This window comes from Eptesicus fuscus, chromosome 4, assembly GCF_027574615.1.
Source record: "Eptesicus fuscus isolate TK198812 chromosome 4, DD_ASM_mEF_20220401, whole genome shotgun sequence".
NCBI lineage: Eukaryota > Metazoa > Chordata > Mammalia > Chiroptera > Vespertilionidae > Eptesicus > Eptesicus fuscus.
This window is the reverse complement of record NC_072476.1, coordinates 59,584,927-59,609,056: the sequence shown is the minus strand read 5'-3', so window position 1 is coordinate 59,609,056 and position 24,130 is coordinate 59,584,927. Positions and strand designations below refer to the sequence as shown.

The window sequence follows — 24,130 nt, the reverse complement described above, 5'->3', positions numbered from 1 at the left end:
CCCTAGATATCTGGCTAGAACCACAGGAGAGCTCTGGGCAAGAACTGCTCAGGTAGCCCAGTCAACCCGCTGAATGATGAAAGATTGGTAAATTATTGCTTTAGATCACTAATGTGTGTGTGTGTGTGTGTGTGTGTGTGTGTGGTGTTATGCAAAATATAGTGGGCTTTAGAGGGAGAAAGACGAGTTTGAAGTTTGGATGTTCACTTTCTCTCAGAGGTGTCAATATTTTCATCTAAAAAATAGTGACAATAGTAACTGCTTCTCAACTGACCCATGTTTCTCCAGCATCATATTTTCCTAATGACTCTTAGATCAAAGCCAGAATAAGCATGGTTACTATAATACCTTTCCTCTAAACCAACTTTTGAGGCATTAAATATATTTTGTCTCCCTTTACATTGATACTTCTTATTTCTGCATTGGGTCTGTGTTTACTTATTAAAAGCACACTAAAAGGGTAAAAGGCACTGAATAAGGACCTATTACCATCATTTTTCCAAATGCTCTCCTACGACCTAGTACCCAGGGAAAAGAGGGCTGGGCAGGCATAAAGGACACTTTCTCTGTCTCTACTGATCAGAATGAGCTATGGCTATGCAAAATTGCATTCCAAGTGACCTAGTTGTCATCTCCAGGAGGGTCAACAGGCTTTGCTACATCATGACTGGGAAGGAAAATTAATCAGATTTGTTTTCTGATTTCATTTCCTTTACCATCAGACAAGTGACCTTATTCCTAGCTTAGCTTCTTCTCTATTAGATAAGTTAACTGTGTTTAGGCTCAAATACTTCTCCGTTTTAGAAACATTATCTGGTTTCTAATCTTAGCTACTTCCCCATCAGCCAAGTTAATCTTGCGGATACTGAACCATGCGAATGATACTGGATAAGCCAATACACAGAGTTATTGTGAACATTAAATAAGGTAAGGAAGGGAAAGTACTTTGAAACATGTGAAGTGCTACATAAATATAAAGATATCTCAGCTAGGCATCTCCTGGTCACCCACACCCTAAATTTCCCCCTAGTCTATTCAACATAAATTTGTTTTCAATAATCTTATTACATTTACTATGAAAAATTTATTTCAAATTTGTTTCTTCCTATTCTCATTATTACTATTCAAGAGCAAGATGCTATTATTTCTTCTTGGGACCACTGTGGCACCTCCTAGCATATTTCTTTACTCCAAGTATTATTTCCTTTTTATTCCATCCTCTGTCCTATTGTGAAAGTTTTCTTCTTATAGCACAAATTTCACCATGATAATTCCCTACTTTTGAATTGCCTTTGATTCCCCATTGCTTGGAGAACATAATTCAATTCCTTAGATGATGGGTAAAACCTTCAGTCTTTTCTTTCCTTTTGGCTATTAATACCTTTACATGGTTCACTTTTTTTCTAGAAGATTATAACAATGATACATGGAACTTAATATGAGGTTCAATACATTGGGAAATTAGAGACTTTACACAAGACAAATCCATAAAGTATGATCCTTCTTGTGGGGGCAGAACCTTCCCTTCCACTAAGCAGAGAGAACCATGTGACTCAACACGATCATCCCATACTGCCTGTTGTTCTAATTTCAGAGATTGTCAGTCTTGGAGACAAAAAAAAATTAAAATATAAATAAATAAAACTCAACACATTCAACTGCCTCAATTCCCCTCTCCATTTTTCCTTTTCTCATTTTCGTCATATGACCAGATGGCGTGAGGCAGAGCCCTGTGGGACAGGGTTAGGTGCTCTGCTGACTGAATGCGAGGCAGACCCATGAGTTCCCTGAGGTGACCGAGAAATGTACTCTCAATCAACTTGGTGTTGTACCTGAGAAATATAAGCAGAGGGGAGGGAATGAAAAAGGAGCTACAAGACATGCTGGTGGGAGGCCTGATGTCCACAGCACATGATTGCCTTCACAGACTTAAATTTACCTTTCCAGTGTCATTTTCCTCCAATTCCACCTGTACTCTACTAGTATGTTCATATTACACTATATACTTCTTGATTTTACATACTAAACTTCCTCTGACATCTTCATTCATCCTTCAAGACAAAAACAAAGTGCTACTTCCTCTATGCAACATTTGCTGACAACTCTGTGAAGATAGTCACCCTCCTGTTCCCATCCTGTTCATAACGGTTTCCTAACATTTTTTCTCACTGTCTTATAACAACCCAGGGTCCCATCAGGCAGTGACTACTGAAAGCCCATATTGTGTCACATTTATCTTTGTCTACTCAGTGATTTGTCCTCAATATATATGTTAATGGGGAAAAAGGTATTTTTCAGTTAGAGAGACACAACAGCAAAATGGTTAAACCTACATCTGAGATTGGGCTTCAAGGGGTTGGGGTAGGTCCGTGAACTTAGAAAGAAAAAAAAGTTTTAAGTCCTTTCTGAGACTTTGATTTTATTTTAAAAAATTAATGTTTTATTTCAAATTATAATATTAAGACATTGATTCACAGAGAGTGGATGGAATGGGATGATGTATATATCAGCCTAGACTAAATTATGTTGTAGTAACAAAGACCTCAAAATCATAGGGGCCCATAAAAACACAGGTTTGTTTTTTGCTCACACTACATGACCATGTCGGTGCTATGACATCTTTATTCCAGAACTCAAGCTAAAGGAGGACCTCCAAAGTGGACAATCCCAGCTTTATTTCAGAAGGAAAAGAATGACCATAGAGCCAACGATAACTCTTGATAGTCCTACTGGGAAGTGGGATGGGTTAGCAAAAGTGAGTTACATATCAAAGCCTGAGATCAGGAGGCGGGGAATGATATTTTGAACAGAAAGCAATCTGCCAAAGCTGTATTAAAGGCAAACAGGTGACATTGTCACTAACATGTTAAATCCTTTAGAATAGTGTCTTGTTGATAGGCATCTAAGAAAACACCCTGCAAATGTGATTACAGTCATACATCTGTGTTTACTTTGAGTCTAACTTAAGTTGAAAAAAATTTTTAAAAGTATCATACAGTTTTCATATCTATTTATTTTACATTAAATATGGAGTGTAATGAAACACAAAAAGTACAGTATTCCCCATGTGGCAAGATTCTGGACAATGGAAGCATGGACCCAATAAAACGGAAGGAAGACCTCTCACTGCCTACTTTGGAAATCTATTAGACACAGTGGATTTTTAAATACAAAAACATCTTGATTTTTAAAAACTCAGAGTTTACCTGGCTTTGGATTTGCCTTAAGAAAAAAAAACAAAAACTTGTGTTAAAAAAGTTTTTTTAGTGCAGCATATCACCAAGAAAAATAACCCACATGCCACTGAAAATACTTTGGTGAAGCCCACATTTGAAGTTGTGTTCCCATCAAATGATGTCAACACTATGAGAATTTCTGACATTTGTTTAATATTTCTCTTTTGCATGTAACCTGATGAAAATAGATACCTCTATTTGCATAGCCAACTTATTACAGTCAAAGAATTCCTCTTTCATGAACTCCTTTAGAATCTGCAGAGTCAATGTCTTTAACATGGTGAAGGACTTCTTTGCCAAACAAACTTTCAGGCAGAATAAAAATCTTGGCACTCTGGGCTCAGATGGAGCATCTGTGATGCTTGGCAACACATCTGGTTCTGCTGCTTTGGTGAAGAAACATGCTCCTCATCTCAACATGCAGTGGTGTCAGCCGGTGTCAACGACTCTGCCAGCAACCCTGAAAAAAACCGTGTCTATTCCTACGAACATTGTCAACTTCCTGAGAGCCAGGGCTGACATGCTGCTATTTCGAGAGGTTTTGTCAAGAAATGGGAGTACATGAGGAAGTTCACTGCTGCGATACGGAAATTAACTTGCTTTCCAGAGGACCTGTCGTGAGGCATTTGGTTGCCCTTCAAATGAAAAGTTCTGCTTTCTTTTGAGGCAGAGAAAATCCAATTATCAGAATAATCCAACAGGAAGAAGTCCATTCCTAGTCTGCTTTACTGGATGGATATTCTTGCCAGATTATCTAGGTAAATCTTTCCACTTACATTGTTTTAGTTCAACTGTCATGCTGGAAGGGCATGTCGGAGGCAGATAGCCACCTGAACATTCCAAGGCTGGGTAAGTGCTTTGGCAAACTGGAGCAAGGAGTGACAAACAACGCCAGTTTGTTTACAAATAGAAACCCATAGACAGCTGGAACCATTAGATAGAACACTTTGAACGCTAATTCTGCCTCCAATGATCTTAACGTGAAACCATGAATACTTAATCCTTGTTAAAAGACGTAATGTAGCACACTAACGAAGCAGACTTTTCAAAAGATCATCTCATTGACACAGCATGGATTCAACAAGGATTCTGGAGCACTCCAAGAGTCCCACCATGTCTAGCCCTCCTCTAATAAAGCCACAGGGCTCCCATGTTGTTTGTGACTGTTTCCTGTGCCCAGTCAGTGTTTCCAACCCCTACTGCCATGAAACTGAAAAGTCATAGTCACACAGGTGTCAAAGGTAAACAAGCCTATTGCTGTGTCAAAAACCACTCCATAATTTCAATATCAAAGCCAAACATCAGCCTTCTTGTAGAGGCTTACTTTTTTTACTTACAAAATTTGCATTTATCTCAGGCATAACATCCTGAGGAAGGTGATAAGCGTACGAGAAAAATGCCTTTATAAAGATACTTTTTTGTCTTTGTAAAATAATTCAATTTCCATTACAAAAATGGTATTAAACAGTTTGTATACATGTTTTTGTGTGTTTTCTTCAGAGGAGGAAGTCTATAGCTGTCTTTAGACTCTCCGAGTGTCTGCAGCCTAAATAAAGCTAATACCCTCTGCCTTGGTGCTTTGTAGAGTGAAACGTTTTAAGGAACAGAATAAATGTTGTGAGGAAGTGAAATTCTTTTATTGAAAAATAAAGCTATCTAAATGGGAAAGGGACCCGCTGCACTGGAGATGGGCACTAACCCACTCTCATTTTGGGACACGGTTTTAGAATAAAAACAGAAGCAATCTGGAAAAAGATATTCGACTTGTTAGATACTGTTTTTAGTTCTCATATTCAATGAAGAACCTGTAGCCACAGATATGTAGAAGAGTAGGACTAAGTTAATTAGGAAAAGTCAGCAGTTCAGATCTATGCTTTACAGTGTCGTCTTTTCTTGAGAAGTCTAGAAAAGGCATCTGGAAGGCCCCTGCATTAGTTCCCATTGCTGCTGTGACGAATTACCATGAACCTAGTGGCTTAAACAACACAGATGTGTTATCGTTAACTGGTCTGCGGTTCAGAAGTCGGAAGTGGGTTTCACTGGATTAAAATCAGGATGTGGGCAGGGCTACATTTCTTTCTGGAGGCTCCAGGGGAGAAAGCATTCCTTGCCTTTTCCACCTGGTAGAGGCACCCACATTCTTGGCCTGTGACCCCCTTCCTTCATTTTCAAAGCCAATATAGCAACTCACCACCCCCTCACCCCGCCCCAGTCAGTTTGTGTTTTCATAATGCCCTGGCTCTGGCCTTGGCAGTGTACTCTGCACTGGGCACTGCACAGCCGCACCTTTCACTGCCCATCCTGGGTGCCGTGCTTGTTGAGCATGCGGTGCAGGGCACGCACTTTCTTGGGCCGTAGACACGGGGGCTTGTAGAACTTCTGAGGTTCTCTTTCTGAGTTTGCTTAATGATAGTGATGACAAGGGCGATGGACTTGCAAACAGCTCAGCTCTTGGAGAGCTTGAACCTGGTGCCACCTGTCACTTGGGCGAGAAGTTGTTGGGAGAATTCCACCTTCAGTTCATCCAGGTATTTCAGAGCTCTTCCTTCTTGCCCTGAAGGCCTGAGCATTGGTTTTGGCCATAGCTGTGCAAGCAACCGTCAACTGCCAGGCACTCTGATGGCCTCTTCCCTTTTTAAGGACACTTGTTAGATCAGGTCCACTCAGGTAATCCAGGATAATCTCCCAACTGTAAGGTCAGCTGACTAGCAACCTTCATCCCAGCTGCCACCCCAATGCCTCTTCGTCATGCAGTGTAACATATTCACAGGTTCCAAGGATGAGGACAAGGGCATCTTTGAGGAGCTGTTATTCTGCCTACACACACTCCCTCAGTTAGTATGGTGAGAAAGAACTGGAAGTGCCAGGGAACAGTGAGAAGTAGAAATCAGAAGTAAACAGCCCCTAGTGGGATGGATGGTTGTTCCCTGACTGTGCTACCAAAATACTTAAGGATCATGCTTGAGTTCATCTGCATCTGTACTTTGATTCCCCTCTCCCCCGCCCCCCTGGAAAACCTAGTCTTAAGGAAGGGTAAAGATGCCAAACTTGGAAAACCTGCGTGTTAGTCCTGACTCTGCCACTTAGTGTCTATATCGCCTTTGGCAATTCACTTGAGTTTGGCTGAACCCCGATTCCTCATTTTAAAACTAGATTCAACTAGGAGAGCCAGGGAGAAGATGTGTTTGGATGTACTTAGTGTCAGGGATGCTGGGAGGAAAGCAGATCTCATGGGGTCTCCTGAGTTCCACTGGCCTTCGAAGGGAGTCCTGGATGAGAAACAACTGGGTGCCCCTAACCCGACTTCTGCTAAGGAGTCTTGCTCACACCAGCTATCAACCAAATCTCAATCCTACTGGAAACTTCCCCTGATACCCCAGCCAGAGTCACAATGCTGTGGAACCTCTCCCCAAGGACTTGGCTAGGTGAGGCCAGAACAAGAATGCAAAGTGAATATATGCAGGAAGAACGCCTATCACCTTCCAGCCTTCTGATGCCTACCTACCTCAGGTATCCTCCAGCTATAATGCTACTGTGATTCTACTAGTAGATTAAGCAGAGTGTTTCTACTGTCTTGAGGTCAGTGTGCTGTCACCTCAATGGGTCTAAGCACCAACAGGTCCCCCAAAAAAGGAATGGCCCCATCCCCACCTTTTGCCAATTTTCTTATTTGCTCTTCTACCCAGGAGACAACAAAGGGAAAGAGCCCATAGGGCTGGTTGCTTGCCCATGCTCCTCTCACACAGGAGCAGAATCCTATCTAATAAAGAGGGAATATGCTAATTGACCCTCACACCATCACAAAGATGGTAGTGCCCATAGCCAATAAGGAGGGAATATGCTAATTGACTGCCCCACCCTCAAAGATGGCAGCACCCACAGCCAATAAGGAGGGAATATGCTAATTGAATGCCCTGCCCTCAAAGATGGCAGCGCCCACAACCAATAAGGAGGGAATATGCTAATTGCTGCCCCCACCCTCAAAGATGGTGGCGCTCACAGCCACAAGATGGCAGCGCTCAGTCCCCTCAGCCCTGCAGGGGTGGCAGGTGTGTGGCAAGGCTGCCTGCCTCCAGAGTCCCTCAGTCCTCTCAGCCCCCCAGGGCTGGCCCGAGACACAGGCAAGCCTTGGATGGCGGCTTCCCAGCTGCCCAGGGCCGCCCGAGGCTCAGGTAACCAGGGCCAGCCGAGGCTTGGGCTGCCGGCAGTGGCAGCAGCAGAGGTGTGATGGGGCATCACCTTCCCCTGATTGCTGGGTCACCTCTCCCACCCCGAGGGCTCGCAGACTGTGAGAGGGGGCAGGCTGGGCAGAGGGACCCCCCACTCCAGTGCATGAATTTTCATGCACCGGGCCTCTAGTTAGATAATAAACAAGTGGAACATATTATGCTATGACTGTGAAATATAACTGTTTATTCCTCTGGTATGAGATATTTTCTATAATCTTTGAAAGGACATGTTTTATTTGTTTATTGACAAATAGTTATGTCATGACCTAGCAATGAACACATACAAGGAACACAGATATTGTCCCATTTTTGTTCTAGAGCATGGGTGGGTCTCAATGGGTGTAGTGGGCAGAATTATGAGATGGCTGCGAAGATTCTACCTCCTAGTGCATACGTCCTGTATAATCCTCGTGCGTGAGGGGATTTAGGAATATGATAGGATTGTCTTCCTGTGATTAGGTTATGATGGCACAGTTCCTTTAATAAATGGAGATTATCTTTGGTGGGCCTGATCTAATTAGCAAGCCCTTAAAGGGACTAGGCTCTTCCTGAAGAAACAGTTTGGAAGTGTAAGAGAGGTTTGACACAGGAAGATGCTCCATTGATGGCTATAACTATGGAGGGGATCCAGTAAGAGTGGAAAGTGGCCACTAAGAATGAAAACCAACAAGAAAACAAGGAATTCGGTCTTTTAACCACAAGGAACTGAATTCTATGGACAAACTGAGTGAGCTTGGAAGTGGATTATTCTGTAGAGCCTGGAGATGAGAATTCGGCTTCCGTGTGAGACAGAGCAGAGAACTCACGGGAACCATGCCTGGACTTCTGCCCTACTGAACTCACAGGTAATGAGTGTGTATTGTTTTAAGCCTCTAATTGGTTGTACAGCAATAGAAAACTAACAAACTAATAAAATGGTATTGTAGTTAAATGTGCCTTGGGATTTTTTAAAGGACCTTTTTCTTATCTCCTATTTCCTTGCCTTTCTTTAAAGTGTTGCTCTGTTTTCCCACCATGAAGTTATTTCATTGAATAAGAAAATGCCATATTGTTAGATTAAAATCTTCTCTCATATCATATATGAGAGTTATAATTTTTTCTCCCTCACAGTTGATTTGAGATGCAAAGATGTCTATGCATGCTTTGGGCTGGAGAATCAAACTGGAAAACACGGATTTCAAGAATTAAAGCAAACAATCTGTGCATTTTGAAGTAACTCAGATATGTTTCATTCACGGCATCCAGATATCTTGATACACAACTCTGACATAACGATTGAAGGTAAAGGAGAAGTAATGTGAGCATAAGTGCTTGGACATTTTAATATCTTTTACCAATAAACAACAGTAGAATGCCGCACATCTGAATCCATGCTTTTCCCAAGGAAAACCTGCATTCTACCTTCTGCTTCCTAATATTGCATCTGGATCCTATTATAAGGATAAGACACACCATGGGGAACATGCCTAAACTTTTTAGGCTACAAAAACAAAAGTTGATCTTCATTAATTAGATGTCTAGATTATGCAGATTGACCACTGTATTATATAAAACATAGTGAAAGTCACTTTTAAATGGCTTGTTGCTAGCTCCTCCTAGGTAATTTACTAAGCCTTACTTACTGAGATAGTCTGTTAACCACAAAGGCAGGATTTGGTGTCAGGTCAAAAATCAGAACAAACTGCGACTTTGTGGTTGATGGCAGAAAAAAAATATTCTACAACAAAGGGAACTGAGAATACAATATGATGTCTTTCTAACATTTAATCCAGGAAACATTGCATTTCCAGCAAAGCTTAACATAATGCAGGTAAGTGAAAATATCAGCAAGTCAATGATTCATAATTAAGACCCACCAGTTAAAACCCATATTCTCTACCTTTGTGAAAATTATAGAATTGAATTAAGAGAAAAGCCACCAAAATTTAGATTTACATAAATGTCAACAATGGATTCTGGAATAAGTCTGAGGATCACAAACCCTGAGCTGAATAATGGTTAGCTGTTTTAGTAAAAAGGAAGAACTCACACACACATACAAATACTCAAACGGCCATCATGTACAAAACTTCAAGGTCTGGGGATTCAGGTAAATCATGACTTAGCTTTTACCAACTTTAACCAAAGTCTTCCCAGGTGCTAAAGTCAGCACTAGAGAAAGGCTATTATAAAACCACTATGTTAAGTAATTATAGCTTTGTCTGCTTCAACTTCTTATACCATCTATATAATTATGTTGAGAGAAAACACTCCCAGCTCAAATGAAATAAATGACTTCAGTTTATGCCCACACGGACCTTGTCAAGTAGCCAATGACTTGCCCTTTCATTGTGAGTGACTAATATCAATGTTGGCTCTAAAGAAAGACACTTTTCATAATCGCCCAACAATCTGCTAAGTGAAAACATATGGATAGGCTTAGGCAAAGCCTGCCAGGGGTCTTTGCTGAATGGAAAACAGGTGCTCTCATTCTGTGCCACGTAATACCCCATTTACCCCCAAGTCCAAAGGTTATAGGACTAATAGTTGCCTTGTGGTAATCAGGGAAAGCCAAGACACTGGCCTTGGTGAAACATCTGGGACATATTTTACATACTTGCAACATATGCTTCAGGTTCAATTAAAGTGAGGCTTTGGCACATTTATTAATCTTTTTTACTTTTATCCTATAAGAGGACCCACTGACCTGACCCTACTATTATACCATATGAGAAAACAGAGAAATAATGAGAGCGAGAGGTCAGCACCTGCTCGTATGGCAAAAAATACATTTGTTTTCTCATGAAATTCCATTACGCATGACTCTATACACAAACTTTAAATAGAGGAACCAATGCATTTTTTAAAGTAGGAAATTACCCTTCTCCCACTCAGACGCACTGATAGCCAAGACTTACAAAATTTACCGCTGCGAGAGCCAGTCAAGAGATGGAAGCTGGTAAACAGAAACTTGAAGGACCCTCTCATATTTCCATTTCTTAGAGTAAAAACTTTGTATTTCAAAATATCCACTCTAAGATTCTTTTCTCTATCATGCAAGCCCCTAAAATATAAGTTATTACATTTGAGATTTTCTTTTTGTTCAGATATGATTTTTATGCTATAAATTGCATTATGAATAAAAAGAGAAACCTCCTTATATATCATTCAAATAAAGAACTGGATTTATGAAAATCAGCTCACAGTCCTTTCAGATGGAAAACACACTGTTTGTTGGCATTCTGTACAGAAGAATACAGTTGAATTCACATAGTAATTTAAGCACTCCTTTCAATCAACTTTGGAAACTAGATCTAAAAACGCGTTAGCAAGGCGCTATCAATTTCAGACCACCAAACACTGGATCACAATGATGCCACTTCGGAGGTCTGCCGTTATGTCCACCATGGTGTATTCTACTTGGCATCTATGTTTTGGTAAGCTGGTCAACCAGGTGTGCTATTGGTTTCCCACAGCTAACATCCTCTCTATTAAGAAATGACCATAAAGATGGGATTAGTGGTATAGAATACCAACAAACTGGCTATAAAATACAGGCTGACTTCAAGCAGGACACTGAAGTACTAGACTTCACTAAGGGTTTCCATTTATTAACATTTCTGGGGAAACGCCCGCTGTCGGAATGGATCTTTATGGTAGCTTTAATAATAAAGCAGCAACAAGCAAGGGAAAATGGCCATAAATGGATGGCAGCTCAGTGCTTATCAGCAGAGAAATGATGATTCAGAGCTGGCATGTTGCGTTAAAATACAGGCTCTCTACAGCTCTACCACTGACCTTAACAATAAATCATATCATTTATTGCCATAAGTGTATGCTCATGTTATTTAACATTAAAAACAAGCACATAGGTGTTTTTGCAGAACTATTTTTGTTAGTTTATATTTGATGATGTCACTAATGACTAAATGATGTACATAAGAAAAATTTTACATAAAAGCTCTATCAATTTAAAAATATTTGAAATCACATTAGAAGGGAGAATGTGTGTGTGTGTGTGTGTGTGTGTGTGTGTGTGTGTGTGTGTGTGTGTATGTGTGTTTCCATTTTCCTTTAAGCATTAATATTAGGAAAAAAATCATTTGGGAGTTAACTAATCACTGTGAATTTTTTTTTGACATTTTCAATGCTAACTTCCAGCACACAAAATCTTAAACTAAAATATAACTGTACATCTCTCCTGGAACCAAAGGTCAAGGGTATAAATGAAGATACACTGTTTTTCTCCCTTTCTTCAAAAAAATTTCACTGCTTTACTATAACAGAATTCAGATAGTTTCTGGTGAAGGTCAAAAATCTGGTTTTAGATGCCGAACAGCACAGAAATAATGAATGATAGCTTCTTTCCCTCCTCCCAATCTCACCCTAGGACTTTTTACATTTTAGATCTTGACCTGCCCAAGCACTATAAACCAGCATCGCTATCCTCCTTGCCACAGAAAGCCGTTCTTCCAACCCCAGCCGCTGCTGCAGTGGTGCAAGGTCATTCCAATTCCTCCCTCCAGTTGTCCTCTCTCCCCAGGGGACAACCAATCCAAGCAGTCCCAGAAACTAGCTGTTATTTACCGCGGTCACCATCCACAAGCCAACCAGCAATTGAAAAATGAGCCTCTCTGACCACACTTCCCTGACCAAGGAGCCACGGGGCCATTCCAAGTCAAGTCTAAGCAGAGGGCAGTAGCACTGGGATTATTTAAATGCCCTCCGCTCACATGTGTTCCTCTGATGAGCAATTTTTCGAAAATTACAGATGACAATATCCATGTTCAGCTCATGCAGCCTGCTATTTTTTCTCTTCTCTCTTTCCCCAAAGTGTAGCCTGATTTGTAATACTCAAGATAGGACAAATTTTTGCCCTTCAAAAACAGTTGTCACTGCCGTTATCTTCACGCAAGCTATCAAGTTCCAGACAAGCTGAATTATTATTATTTTTTTTTGTTCCTAGCAGAAAAATATTTGACCCAGCTCTGGACAAAAGCGAAGAGGATTTATAGCCCTCTCTCCCTCTTTGCAACATGCGGTGGCATTGTTAGGATGATAAACAGCACTGTCCAATTTTCTGGACTTGAACACTTCAACCCCTTTTTTAACTGTCTGTGAAAACAGTGTCAGGTCTACATTTCCCCATCCCCAGGTACCCAAGTGCTGGGAAAGATAATTACCTTGTCATCTTTGTCATCTTCTTCTTCCTCGTCCTCTAGCATGTCCTCCACTACCTGCAGACAGAAACAGAAGTCGTTTTCATGCTCTTAAAAGAGAGAGTTTTGTTCTGTCATTTTGAACCTTTTGGAAATGAAAACTTTATTAACATTTGAAACAGAAGCACGGAGAGGGAATATTTGATCTAGAGATAAGGATGAGGGAAATGCCATGCCTTTAATTGATTAAAACCAGGGAACTGAATCCCAGTCAGGGGAACCCCATTGTGTGAAATATTCTGTGACAACTGAAACAATCTGAAATAATGCATAAGGTAAATGAACATAATTTGAGAGATGCTTTAAATCAGGAAATTTCCTTTTTACCTATTCTGCTGTCTACATTAATTAGGCACTTTAAATTTGGAGCTAGACAACTAAGCAGAAAACAGCTCTGCTATTTTTAATTTACTTTTCAGCAAACTCTAAGATAAAGAAATATGTCTGTTCATTGATTCATGCTGGTGATCAATGGCATAAAACTAACAACATCTTTCATGACAAAAATTTTAATTCTTATGTATAAATGTCAAGTTCTAACTAAGTCTGTATTACTTTTTGATTTTATGATTTACCTTGTATGCTAACTTTAATTCTCTGTGATTTTACAACAAGACTGAACATTATTATTGAAAGAAAATTAGAAATATATTCAATAATCAAATGTGTGTAATATGTATGTAATATAGGTGGGTATACATGTATGTCTTTTTAAATGGTTCCTGGTTTACCTATCTCAGCAGAATGGAACAGTCATTTTTGGATTTGCCACATAATTTCTGCTTGCCTCAATCAGTATTGTGCAGTCATTAAACAAATGACTGTAGCCATTATTTTTTTATTTTTAAATATATTTTTATTCATTTCAGAGAGGAAGGAAGAGGGAGGAGAGAGAGAGAGAGAGGGGAGAGAGAGAGAGAGAGAGAGAGAGAGAGAGAGAGAGAGAGAGAGAGAGAGAGAGAGAAATATCCATGCTGAGAAAGAATCATGGATTGGCTGCCTCCTGCATGCCCCCTACTGGGGATTGAGCCCACAACCCCGGCATATGCCCTTTAGTCCACAGGCTGATGCTCTATCCACTGAGCCAAACCGGCCAGGGTGTACAGCCATTATTAATGGAACTTCAACCTGTTTCAGGTGTTGTATTATGGTTTTACACATACACACACACACACACACACACACACACACACAAATATTCCACAGAAACCAACAATTAAAAAAATTTGGGGGGGGGGGGCGTTATTCAAGTAAATGGCAATTTATTATTATTCTATTTATGTCATTTCTCATTCTTGTGACATTTTTATTTTTTATCTAGTCTGTACCTCTACCTCTGAATAAACGTGATAGAATAGTGATTAACAAATATTTTAACCTTTCTCCCAAAGCTCATTAACTTTAGAAGATAGAGACCACCAGTCCTTCTTTCACGTGGCTTTCTGATACAAAACAGGAATATGCTTAATTATTGAATGAAAACGTCAATAACTAAGACTGTATTATGCAACGAGTTACATAAACTGAGATAATATGTCAGGAATCTCAGTTATTCTAATAATTTTCCTCAGATATTTCTAAATGCATTAACTGCTTTAAAAGAATAGCCCAAACACAAGCCTTCAGAACTGATATGACTCAAAGCATCTGACAATCTGTGAGATTGTTCCTAATTTAATGTCATACTTTAAATATTTTATCACATGGTAGAATTCTGTGGTCTTTCATTGGGACATTCAGCATTCTGAAGAAACCATAGTAGCACAATATCTGTTTCCAATATCTGGTGAGAGTTTACACTTATTTTGGGACATACAAAGCAATTCAGCCTCAGAAAGAAAGAAGGATTCTTGACCTTCTCTCTAGTACTATATTATGTCACTCCATAAGCACTCTTATAAATCCCCTTGTCCAAGGAACACAGTGCTAGGTACTGTGGAAATACAAAATGAGGAACACCTAGATAATTCATCTATACTCATGACAGCTCTAAAGAGGCTTATAACCCCGTAATTTAAATGAGGACTATCAGATAATTTTTCATGTTGACTTTCAATTTACTAAAAATTTTAAGTATTCATATCCTAAGTATACAGACAACAATAATTAGTTGCTATATGCCAGGCTATTCCAAATTGGGCTATTTGTGATGGAACTTTAAATAGGAAAGGCAGTCACAATATTTCAGTATATTGGTATGTGTTGCATCTAAAGAATTCACCTAAGAGCTGAACTAGAACTTAAACCAGACTATGGAACAGTAGAGAGCAACCTCTCAACCCCTATCCAGTTCTAAAAGAAAATAAAAAGAAAAAAATTCCCCTCTCACAAGATTTTTAAAAAATTATTATTATTTTGTATCTCTAATAAAATGATGTTTTAAATTTTAGATTTAGAATAAGTAATCTTTAAGAATGGTCATTTACCTATTTTATTTTTTTGATGTCAACCTAAGTGGCCATTGATAGACAAAGAGATAAAAAAGTTTATTCCTTAGCCATAAACTAGAATGAAATCTTGCCATTTGCATCAACACAAATGGACCTAGAGAATATTATGCTAAGTGAAATAAGCCAGACAGAGAAAGACAAATATCATATGATTTCACTTATATATGGACTCTAAAAAAAATAATCAAAACAGAAACAAACTAATAGACATAGAGATCATTTTGATGTTTGCCAGATGGGAGGAGTGTTGGAGGGATGGATGGAAGGGGGAAGGGCTTAAGAAGTACAAATTGATTGTTACAAAATAGTTATGGGGATGTAAAGAACAGCATAGGAAATATAGCCAATAATATTGCAATAACTATGTATGGTGTCAACTGGGTACTATACTTATTGAGGAAATCACTGTGTAAGTCCTATAAATATCTCATCATTATTTTGTGCACCTGAAACTAATATAATATTGTATGTCAACTGTAATTGAAAAATAAAAAAATTATAAAAATAAATAAAAATTGTATATATTTAGGTATACAACAATGATGATTTTTATGAATTAATTTGAGAGAGAGAAACATCGATTGACTGCCTCTTGTACGCTCCTTGACCAGGGATGGAACCTGCAACCTGGGTATGTTCCTGACTAAAAATCTAACCCACCACCTTTTGGTGTATGAGACGACACTCCAACCAACTGACACACACCAGCCAGAGCCAATATGATGATTTGATATACATTAAATTAAGTTACTTGGTTTTTTTTGCTAAAATTACCCATACAAAGTCATTTATCAAAAATGTTAAGAAAAATAAAATAAATACTATACTTTTATTCCTGTGCACAAACTCCAACAATATTTTCAAAAGTTATTAAGAATGTATTATATGCCTCCCCTCTTTAGTACTTACTATTATTCTACAGGTGCTAGGAAGACAGAATCGTGGTGTTAAATTGTGCCTAGCAGATGGCAAGATACATAGTGGGTGTTCAAGAAATGTGATAGAGTGAATAGATGAATACATCATCTATTCTTCATATCCTTGAATACAATTTAGTAAAGTGCCTATCATTTATCTCACAGAAGAACTAACTGGCCTGGAAAGACTTATGCCTAATCAATGATGCAGATTAATAAAAGCAAATATTCAAAATGCCTTGAAATAGTTGCCTGGAAATACAAACCATGAATATTTAACCTTCATTTTAAGATTTGGAAATCTCCACTATTTTTTTAAATATGTTTTTATTGATTTCAGAGAGAGGAAGGGAGAGGGAAAGAGGGACAGAAACATAAGTGATGAGAGAGAATCATTGATCTGCTGCCTCCTGCACGTCCCCTACTGGGGATTGAGCCTACAACTTGGGCATGTGCCCTGATCGGGGAATTGAACCATGACCCTCTGGTTCATGGATTGATTCAACCACTGAGCAACACCAACTGGGCAATCTCCCAATATCTTCTAGTTGATTTTCAAAAATTCAAAATATTACTGAACCATAAAAAACCCCGAAAGTTTAATTTACACATTTTACAAATCAACTGCAAATCTTATGTTCGAGAATGACTCAAAGAGGTCTGCAGATTCAGGCTCTTCATTTGTGAAACCAAAACTGTTCTTCCCCTTCACAAGTGGGCAATTGGCTATGCACAATTGCTTCACAAATGTGCAGCCAGGACAACCCAATGCAACCATTTGCTTTTACATTTGGCAGAAGAGTGTTGTGTTAGCAAGAGGCCCCTGTGTTGTGTTTAGTGCTCCAGTGAGGGCTTTCCCCGCCCCCAGCACCCTTTTAATGTTACACCATAAATACCTACAAGTGAGCATTTATAATATAGGTGGCTTTCCTATTGATGCCTCTAAGCTGCTTCAGAATGTATCCCACTATTATATTTTGCTAAGGTGAAGTTTAAGGGGGCTTGGAAAATGGAGATAATAATAGCACCTATTCCACGTGTTGATCAAGGATCCAATGAGATAGTATATTTAAAGTGCTTAGCAAAGTTCCTGTATTGAAGTACTCAAAAATGTTGGCTATTAATAAAAATAAAAATAACATTAATTTAATAATATTTTAAACATTATTTTCTGAAATTAAATTTTTTTTTTCTGGGCAAAATATTCAGTGTTGTTAACCAGATACAAAATTCCGGTTCATGTTTCATTAAGAAACACATAGAAGGGCACAGGTAGAGGCATGGATAAAGATTCCAATTAAAATGATAATGCTTTCACAACTAATTTTCAGGCTTTAATGGTCCAGTGAAATAGATGCCTTTGAAGGCAAGAGTGCCTCAGAAGCTAGTCTGTGCTTTAAGACATGAGCCCTGGCCAAATGCAATGAATATAGAAACTGCAAACTGAGCTTTTAAAAACAAACTGTGTATATCACTGAAGTACGTTTAATGACTGCACAAAATTGCAACATGTTCCAGAGAACTCAAATAACACCTATTATTTAGAAAGAGAGTGCTAGAGTTTAGCACTTAACTAAGGAAAACAAATAAACTAAGAGTCCTAGTGTCAAATTCCAGCTTTTTCTCTCCAAATGAAAAAGAAAATGACTACTTAGCTTTGTTTTCAAGTACACAAAGTCCAGTTGCCCAAATATTTGTCAGCAATAATTCAATAACAATACATATGTAGTATTTCCTTAAGGAAAATAATGAAGAGTGAGGAAAAAATGAGTATGTTAGAAAACATACATTTCTACAGTTGGGTTTTTTTTTTCTCCTTTTATTCTTAAGGGGGAATAATTTAGATGGGCTCTAGAATTCTCTTTCCAAATTATGCTTTCTGATACCTTGCTTGAAAACAAGTAGTATTAATCAAACAAAGGAAGGGCACCAGGGAAATCAGAAAGATGTAATGCAAGCAGTTAAAAGTGACATGACCTTCTGTAATGTCGCTCGTCACAGACTTATATGCCACACACTGGAGGAAGGTCTTGAAAGAACTGATTCTTGGTACTATTCCTTGAATGTAATACTAATAGAGATGACATTTTAAAAAACACACGTAGACAGCCCCAAATGCAGCATGCCAGCGACATTACAGCCCCAAAGAATAAGCAGAAAACATTATTTTTAAAAGCAAATTTCTCCTTTCCTAGTCCATATTTGCTGGACATTTGTCATTACCATATAAAATATAATATGTGGCTGTACATTGAAAAAATAATCTATTTTCAAAATGGAACAAAATTGCATCTGTAGAATCTATGTATTTTATATAGTTGTATGGCAGCTCTTTTTAACATTATGACTTAATTATAATTCAATATAGCTAAACACTCTATGATTTACAAGGAAATAAAATTTTATCTGGCTGAAATGTTAATAATAATGTTGGTAATCTGAATAAAAATATGACGTTTAGATTTATTCCACCAGACAAAGATGTATAAGTGAGGGACCAGACGGGTGCAGAGAAGAAAGACCAAGACAGTGAAAGGATGAGGAAAAGTGAATTTGGTAAACTTCAAATTAAAATCATTATGGGACAGTGGATACTACTTATTGTTTTTTAATATCATTTTAGTTTGCAAGTTTTAAGACTAAAGTTTCAAAGGGGGTTAAAAATTCCATGAATAATTATTAAAACATGCCATATTATGATTTTCCCAGGGATAAAGCCTTCCACTAATTTATACCCCTTTAAGCAAAAAGGAACCCAAAGAATCTTGGTTATGTTACCCTTATCTTGAGTACCACAAAGCCCAAAACCCTCAAAAGCCAAAGCCGACACAAACCAGTTTCTTTTGTATGTTTACTTTTCTCCCAGGAAATAATCTTTGAGTTAAGTAGATGTTTTGTTATGTCCAGAATGAACAGTTGCACAATTCAAAAGCTTTACTCAAACAATCTATAAAAAAAGCAACATATTAAGTTAAAGAAATCACTACTGTCCTGATGTGCAACTGTGATGTTAAAAAATTAACAAGAAACCTGTCACAAAAGAAAGAAGTTTCATATTTAATTTCATATTCATAGAACATCCAAATGTGCACACATGCTATTTGGATACATTGCAAAGTAAATGCCTATTTCCACCCTAGAGATGTGGAAGATCTGGGGAGCGTAGCATTCTTCAACATGGTCTGGAGTCCATTTATTCCATTCCGTGTGTGCAGAAATCAAGCAGAGCATGCATTTTTGTGCCAGTGGATTTATTACATGTGTAAGTATCACAGGGATTGAGAAGATGCATATAATCGCTCAGATTATCTCACATCTCTTAAAAGTACAGGAGGTCGAGCTGAAGACTGTTGTGTTAATAAGATTATTGTAGGTGAGCCTACGCTGTCATTTTCAGAACAGGACATGTGCTTCTCATGAGATTTTTGAGGGGGAACTTTTGCAAAATGAATGCTGTGTACATACAATTTGCCCCACTTTTGAAAAAAAAATAGTTAAGATTTATAAATAGGTCTGGGATATACTGTCTCATCGAGTATATCTCAAAAGCAAATGCATATATGATGGCTGCTTAGTTTGACTCACACTATTAAGAATTTGACCTTGGAGTATTTCAGCCACAGTTGTCATCAAGATAACTGAACCACTAGATGTAATAATAATTAGTGTGATAGACTTGCCAGTGAGGTTGAATATATTGCAGTACAAAAGAAGGCAGACTAAAAAGAAAAGCATTATTACTTACTGCTAAAAGACTTCCCGATTTTTACAGAGACACTCAAATACAATTATTTCTTCTTACAGAATGCATTTCCTTGGCTCATTCTGGGAAGTGCCATGTTGTAATTTAGTCTGATTCTTAATAGGAAATGTGGCTTTAATGTGGCTATCAGATGACTTCTGATGCATGCCACTGATTACATACAGCCTGTATTCTGCATCAACAACAGCATTCTTATTTGCAGTATAATATGCTTTGCTGTAAGGTGCAAGGACAGTGAATTTACTTTACTGGCCAAGAGTACATAACCTTTTACTTTTTAAGTGTCAGCCTAATACGCAGAAAAAACCCTTCCATTAAGAAGGGCTAAATATAATATAAATTCTATGATCAGTATAAGCATCTTAAATGAATTTCTTGTATTTCCTTCTCAGTATTCTTAAATGTTCATTCTTATACTTACACAAAGCACTGTGAACTGAATTCTTGTATTTATTTGAACTATGTCTCCATCTAAAGGCTTCACAATGTATTGTATTTTTGCTTGCAGGGGAAATTCTTATCTTGATTGTTTTTAGGATATTGCATATTAATTCAATTCAGTTGGGGAAAAATAGGTCAACTATTAACCTACAGCATGCTTTTTAAATGATAATGCTTTCTTGAAACTATATTATTTTTCAGGTTAAAAATGGACACAAAATGTACACAAAAGGCCAAATTATTGAATTGCTTAACGTGCTTTGCAAATGAAACGAAAAGATAGCCATTAGACTTGTAAGTGATCTGTTTTTATAAAATTTAACATTTTTAAAGCAAATCATTTTTCCCTTAATAATAAACATAGTTCAAATAAAAGGAAAATTAGGTATTTAAGCCTCTCTATAGAAAGTCAAATTTCCATTCCAGAGTCACCAAGTTGTAACAAAAAGGCATAATTTGAAATACTTAAATATTAAAAACAACCAAAGGAATTTTATTTTCTGTGTCTAATGAAGAGTCCGCATTGCCTTTGTAAAACATTTTCTGCAAAGCAAGAGGAGCTGCTCTGACCTCTGTGAGCGCCATGTCCTCCAATCCCCAGTCTTCCCAGAAATGCCCTTTGCTCTATCCCCATCCGATATGTCTGGGAGCATTAAAGCCACAATAGGCAAGAAGTTCTTTGTCAGGTAAATATATAGTTTAGCACATGCAATGCAGGGAAATGCTACACTTTTGAAACATTAGGAACCTTTAAAGAATAAGATTGGAAAACAAAAACAAAATCATTTATCTTGGAGATTAACATTAGGAAAATTTATAAGGTTTGATTCACTTTTTATAAAAATTCACAGCTACTGCCTATTTGAAAGGATATACTGGGAGTAGGGAAGGGGGTTAGAAGAACCGGTGGACATTTGAAGAGAAAAAATATTCTGATGCTAATTTGATTTTTTTTCTTGTGCCTAGAAATTTTGAGGCCTGAGAATATTGCTAAAAAATTTAACTTTAATAATGAAGCATGTTTTGAATGTCACAAATCATATAGTCAGAAAACTTCATTTTCCCCCTTATATCCATTTTCTATAAATAATAATGAAAAATAGTTTTTATCCTTTTTTTTTTTTGTAAAGAATAATCACTTCACAAAAGACAGCCCTTGTGGGCTTGGACCTACATTTGAACTGGAAGAATGTCTGTGGTGAATGGTGAATTGTAGCATAAAAGCCTGAATGAAAAGAATGTTCATGAAACCTCACACAAAACCTCCATACCCATTTCATCGTGAGCTTCCCACAATACAACACAAGAGCTCTACATTCTAGGAAAAGCGGGCCTGCTCCACTTATCACTTCGGCTTTATGTAGTGTACTGTGTGATTGCTAAATTAGTGCATAATGCATTTATTATACTTATAGTACCAACATTTAGTTAAATAACCTTTATGTAAGATTTATGTTGGTTTTTTTTATTTCTCATTTAATGGCAAATTATGAAGAGCATGTTTCATAAAGATAATTCTCTATTTAAATTCATCAGTCCATTAAATATTAAAATTATGTTTCTGATGCAATCGAGAACAAATTTGTCCAGCTTCAGTGATTATTTGCACTCATAAAAATTAGGCTTGATTAATAAAATTTAAATGCTTGATTAAGTTGACATTTTCATGTCCTATTCTGATTTATTAAAATTAGTCCCTGTGCCCAGGCCTGGTATGCTAACGTAGGTTTACCTTTCCCCTTCTCTTAGTTGATGTCCAGAGTGAGACTGTTAGGGAGAAGTATTCTGCTTTAAATTTAGTGATGGTTTCAGGGAAATGCCCTGTTTTTACTCATTGGGGGTGGGGAGGCAGCCTTTGTGTTTATGCATTGTGCATGGTGTAGATTTGTATAACAATAATCAAGAAAAATGTTTCTTTCAATTATTTATGGACATGGTCTGTGAAATGGCATACGTTTCTAGTATTTCTGTAAAATTCAGTTACCAAGAACCTTTAATCTGTAGAAAATTGCTCAAATATCTGCATCTGCTTTTTCTGTTGATAAATTTACTTTTTTTTTGTCCCTGTGGGACTTCCATATACATAGCAGAGGGATTATACACATAGGAAATCTTAAAAAATATATATATATGTTGTATTTCAGGCTTTAGTGTTGTATATATATCCTACCTAATAATAGACAAATATGCAAATTGACCATACCTCCGCTACACCAAGCCACGCCCACCAGCCCAAGCCACGCCCACCAGCCAATCAGGGCGAGTATGCAAATAAACCGAACCAAGATGGCTACAGCCACCGAGAGCAAGGTTTCCCAGGCAACAGAGGGAAACAAGCTTTCTGCCTGCCCTTGATAGGCCTAAGCCTCCACTCAAGCTACAAAGTTTCAATTATAGAAGGTAAACAAATTCAAACAGAATGGCGGCAGCCACGGAGCTGGAGAGACCAGGCCAGGGTTGCCTGTGGTAACAGAGAAAGCAAAGCTTTCTGCACACCCTGGCCAGGCTCAGGCCTCAGCTTAAGGCTACAAAGTTTCAATTATAGAAGGTGAATTAACTCAAACAGAAATGGCTGCCGGTGGAGCATGCAGGAGGCTTGGCTCTGCTCCAGGCTACAAAGTTTCAATTGTAGAAGGTAAATAAATTCCAGATACCAGTGCCTCCGCTTGGGTTGCCAGGAGGCGTGGCTGGCCTGCAAACCACCACAGGCCCCTCACTCAGGCTGCCCCATGCCCCAAGGGAACCCCCACCCTTATCTGGGACACCCTTCAGGGCAAACCAGCTGGCCCCCACTCCTGCACCAGGCCTCTATCCTATCTAATAAAAGAGTAATATGCAGATTGACCACCACTCCAACAAACAATATGTCTGCCCCCATGTGGTCAAAGATCCTGCCCCCATGTGGACACAAGATGGCCACCACAAGATGGCCAGCAGGGGAGGGCAGTTGGGAGGCACCCAGCCTGCAAGGGAGGGCAGTTGGAGGTGATCAACCCTGCAGGGGAGGGCAGTTAGGGGTGACCGGGCCGGCAGAAGAGGGAAGTTGGGGGCAAACAGGCTGGCAGGGGAGCAATTAGGCATCAATCAGGCTGGCAGCAGAGTGGTTAGGGGGTGATCAGGCTGGCATGCATAAGCGGTTAGGGGCAATCAGGAAGGCAGGCAGGCAAGCAGTTGGGAGCCAGCAGTCCTGGATTGTGAGAGGGATAACCAACTGCCCATTTAGGCCCGATTCCACTGGGATCGGGCCTAAATGGGCACTCGGACATCCCTCGAGGGGTCCCAGATTGGAGAGGGTATAGGCTGGGCTGAGGGACACCCCCCCCCTCTGTGCACAAATTTTGTGCACTGGGCCTCTAGTGTGTGTGTGTGTGTGTGTGTGTGTGTGTGTGTGTGTGTGTGTGTATGTATGTATATATATATATCCTACCCAATAAAACAGTAATATGCAAATTGACTGCACCTTCACTATGCCTAAGCCACGCCCACCATCCAATCAAAGCGAGTATGCAAATAAACCTGACCAAGATGGCAGGTAATTTGCATACATAGGTGCCCAGAGCTGACCCCTGCCATTGGAGGCGGGGAGCTGGGTGTCTGCTCAGGCTCCAGCTCAGGCCTGGGTGTCCGCTCAGGCCTGGTGCAAGAGCGGAACCCCTGCAATCGATCCCAGGGAGCTGGGCGTTGCTTCGGCCTGGTATACCAGCGGACACCCTGCGATTGATCACCTGGGCAGAGAGCTGGGGGTCGGCTTTCGGCCTGGGCAGGAGCGGACCCCCTGTGATTGATTGTAGGGAGCTGGGGGTCTGCTCCTGCCCAAGAGGCTTTCGGTCTGGGCAGGCCTGGGCAGGGGCTGAGCCGGTGATCAGAGGGAGCTGGAGGTCCCCTTCCCAGGCCTA

At 39.1% G+C, this 24,130-nt stretch overlaps 1 protein-coding gene across 1 annotated transcript in view; it reads right to left on the bottom strand.

Moving 5' to 3' along the window:
- MCTP1 (multiple C2 and transmembrane domain containing 1) overlaps positions 1-24,130 on the bottom strand; it is a 447,676-nt gene that overhangs the window by 58,888 nt on the left and 364,658 nt on the right. The window contains exon 19 of the mRNA XM_054715060.1: positions 12,628-12,681. Coding sequence (XP_054571035.1) covers positions 12,628-12,681 — 54 coding nt within the window. The remainder of the gene's footprint in view (positions 1-12,627; positions 12,682-24,130) is intronic.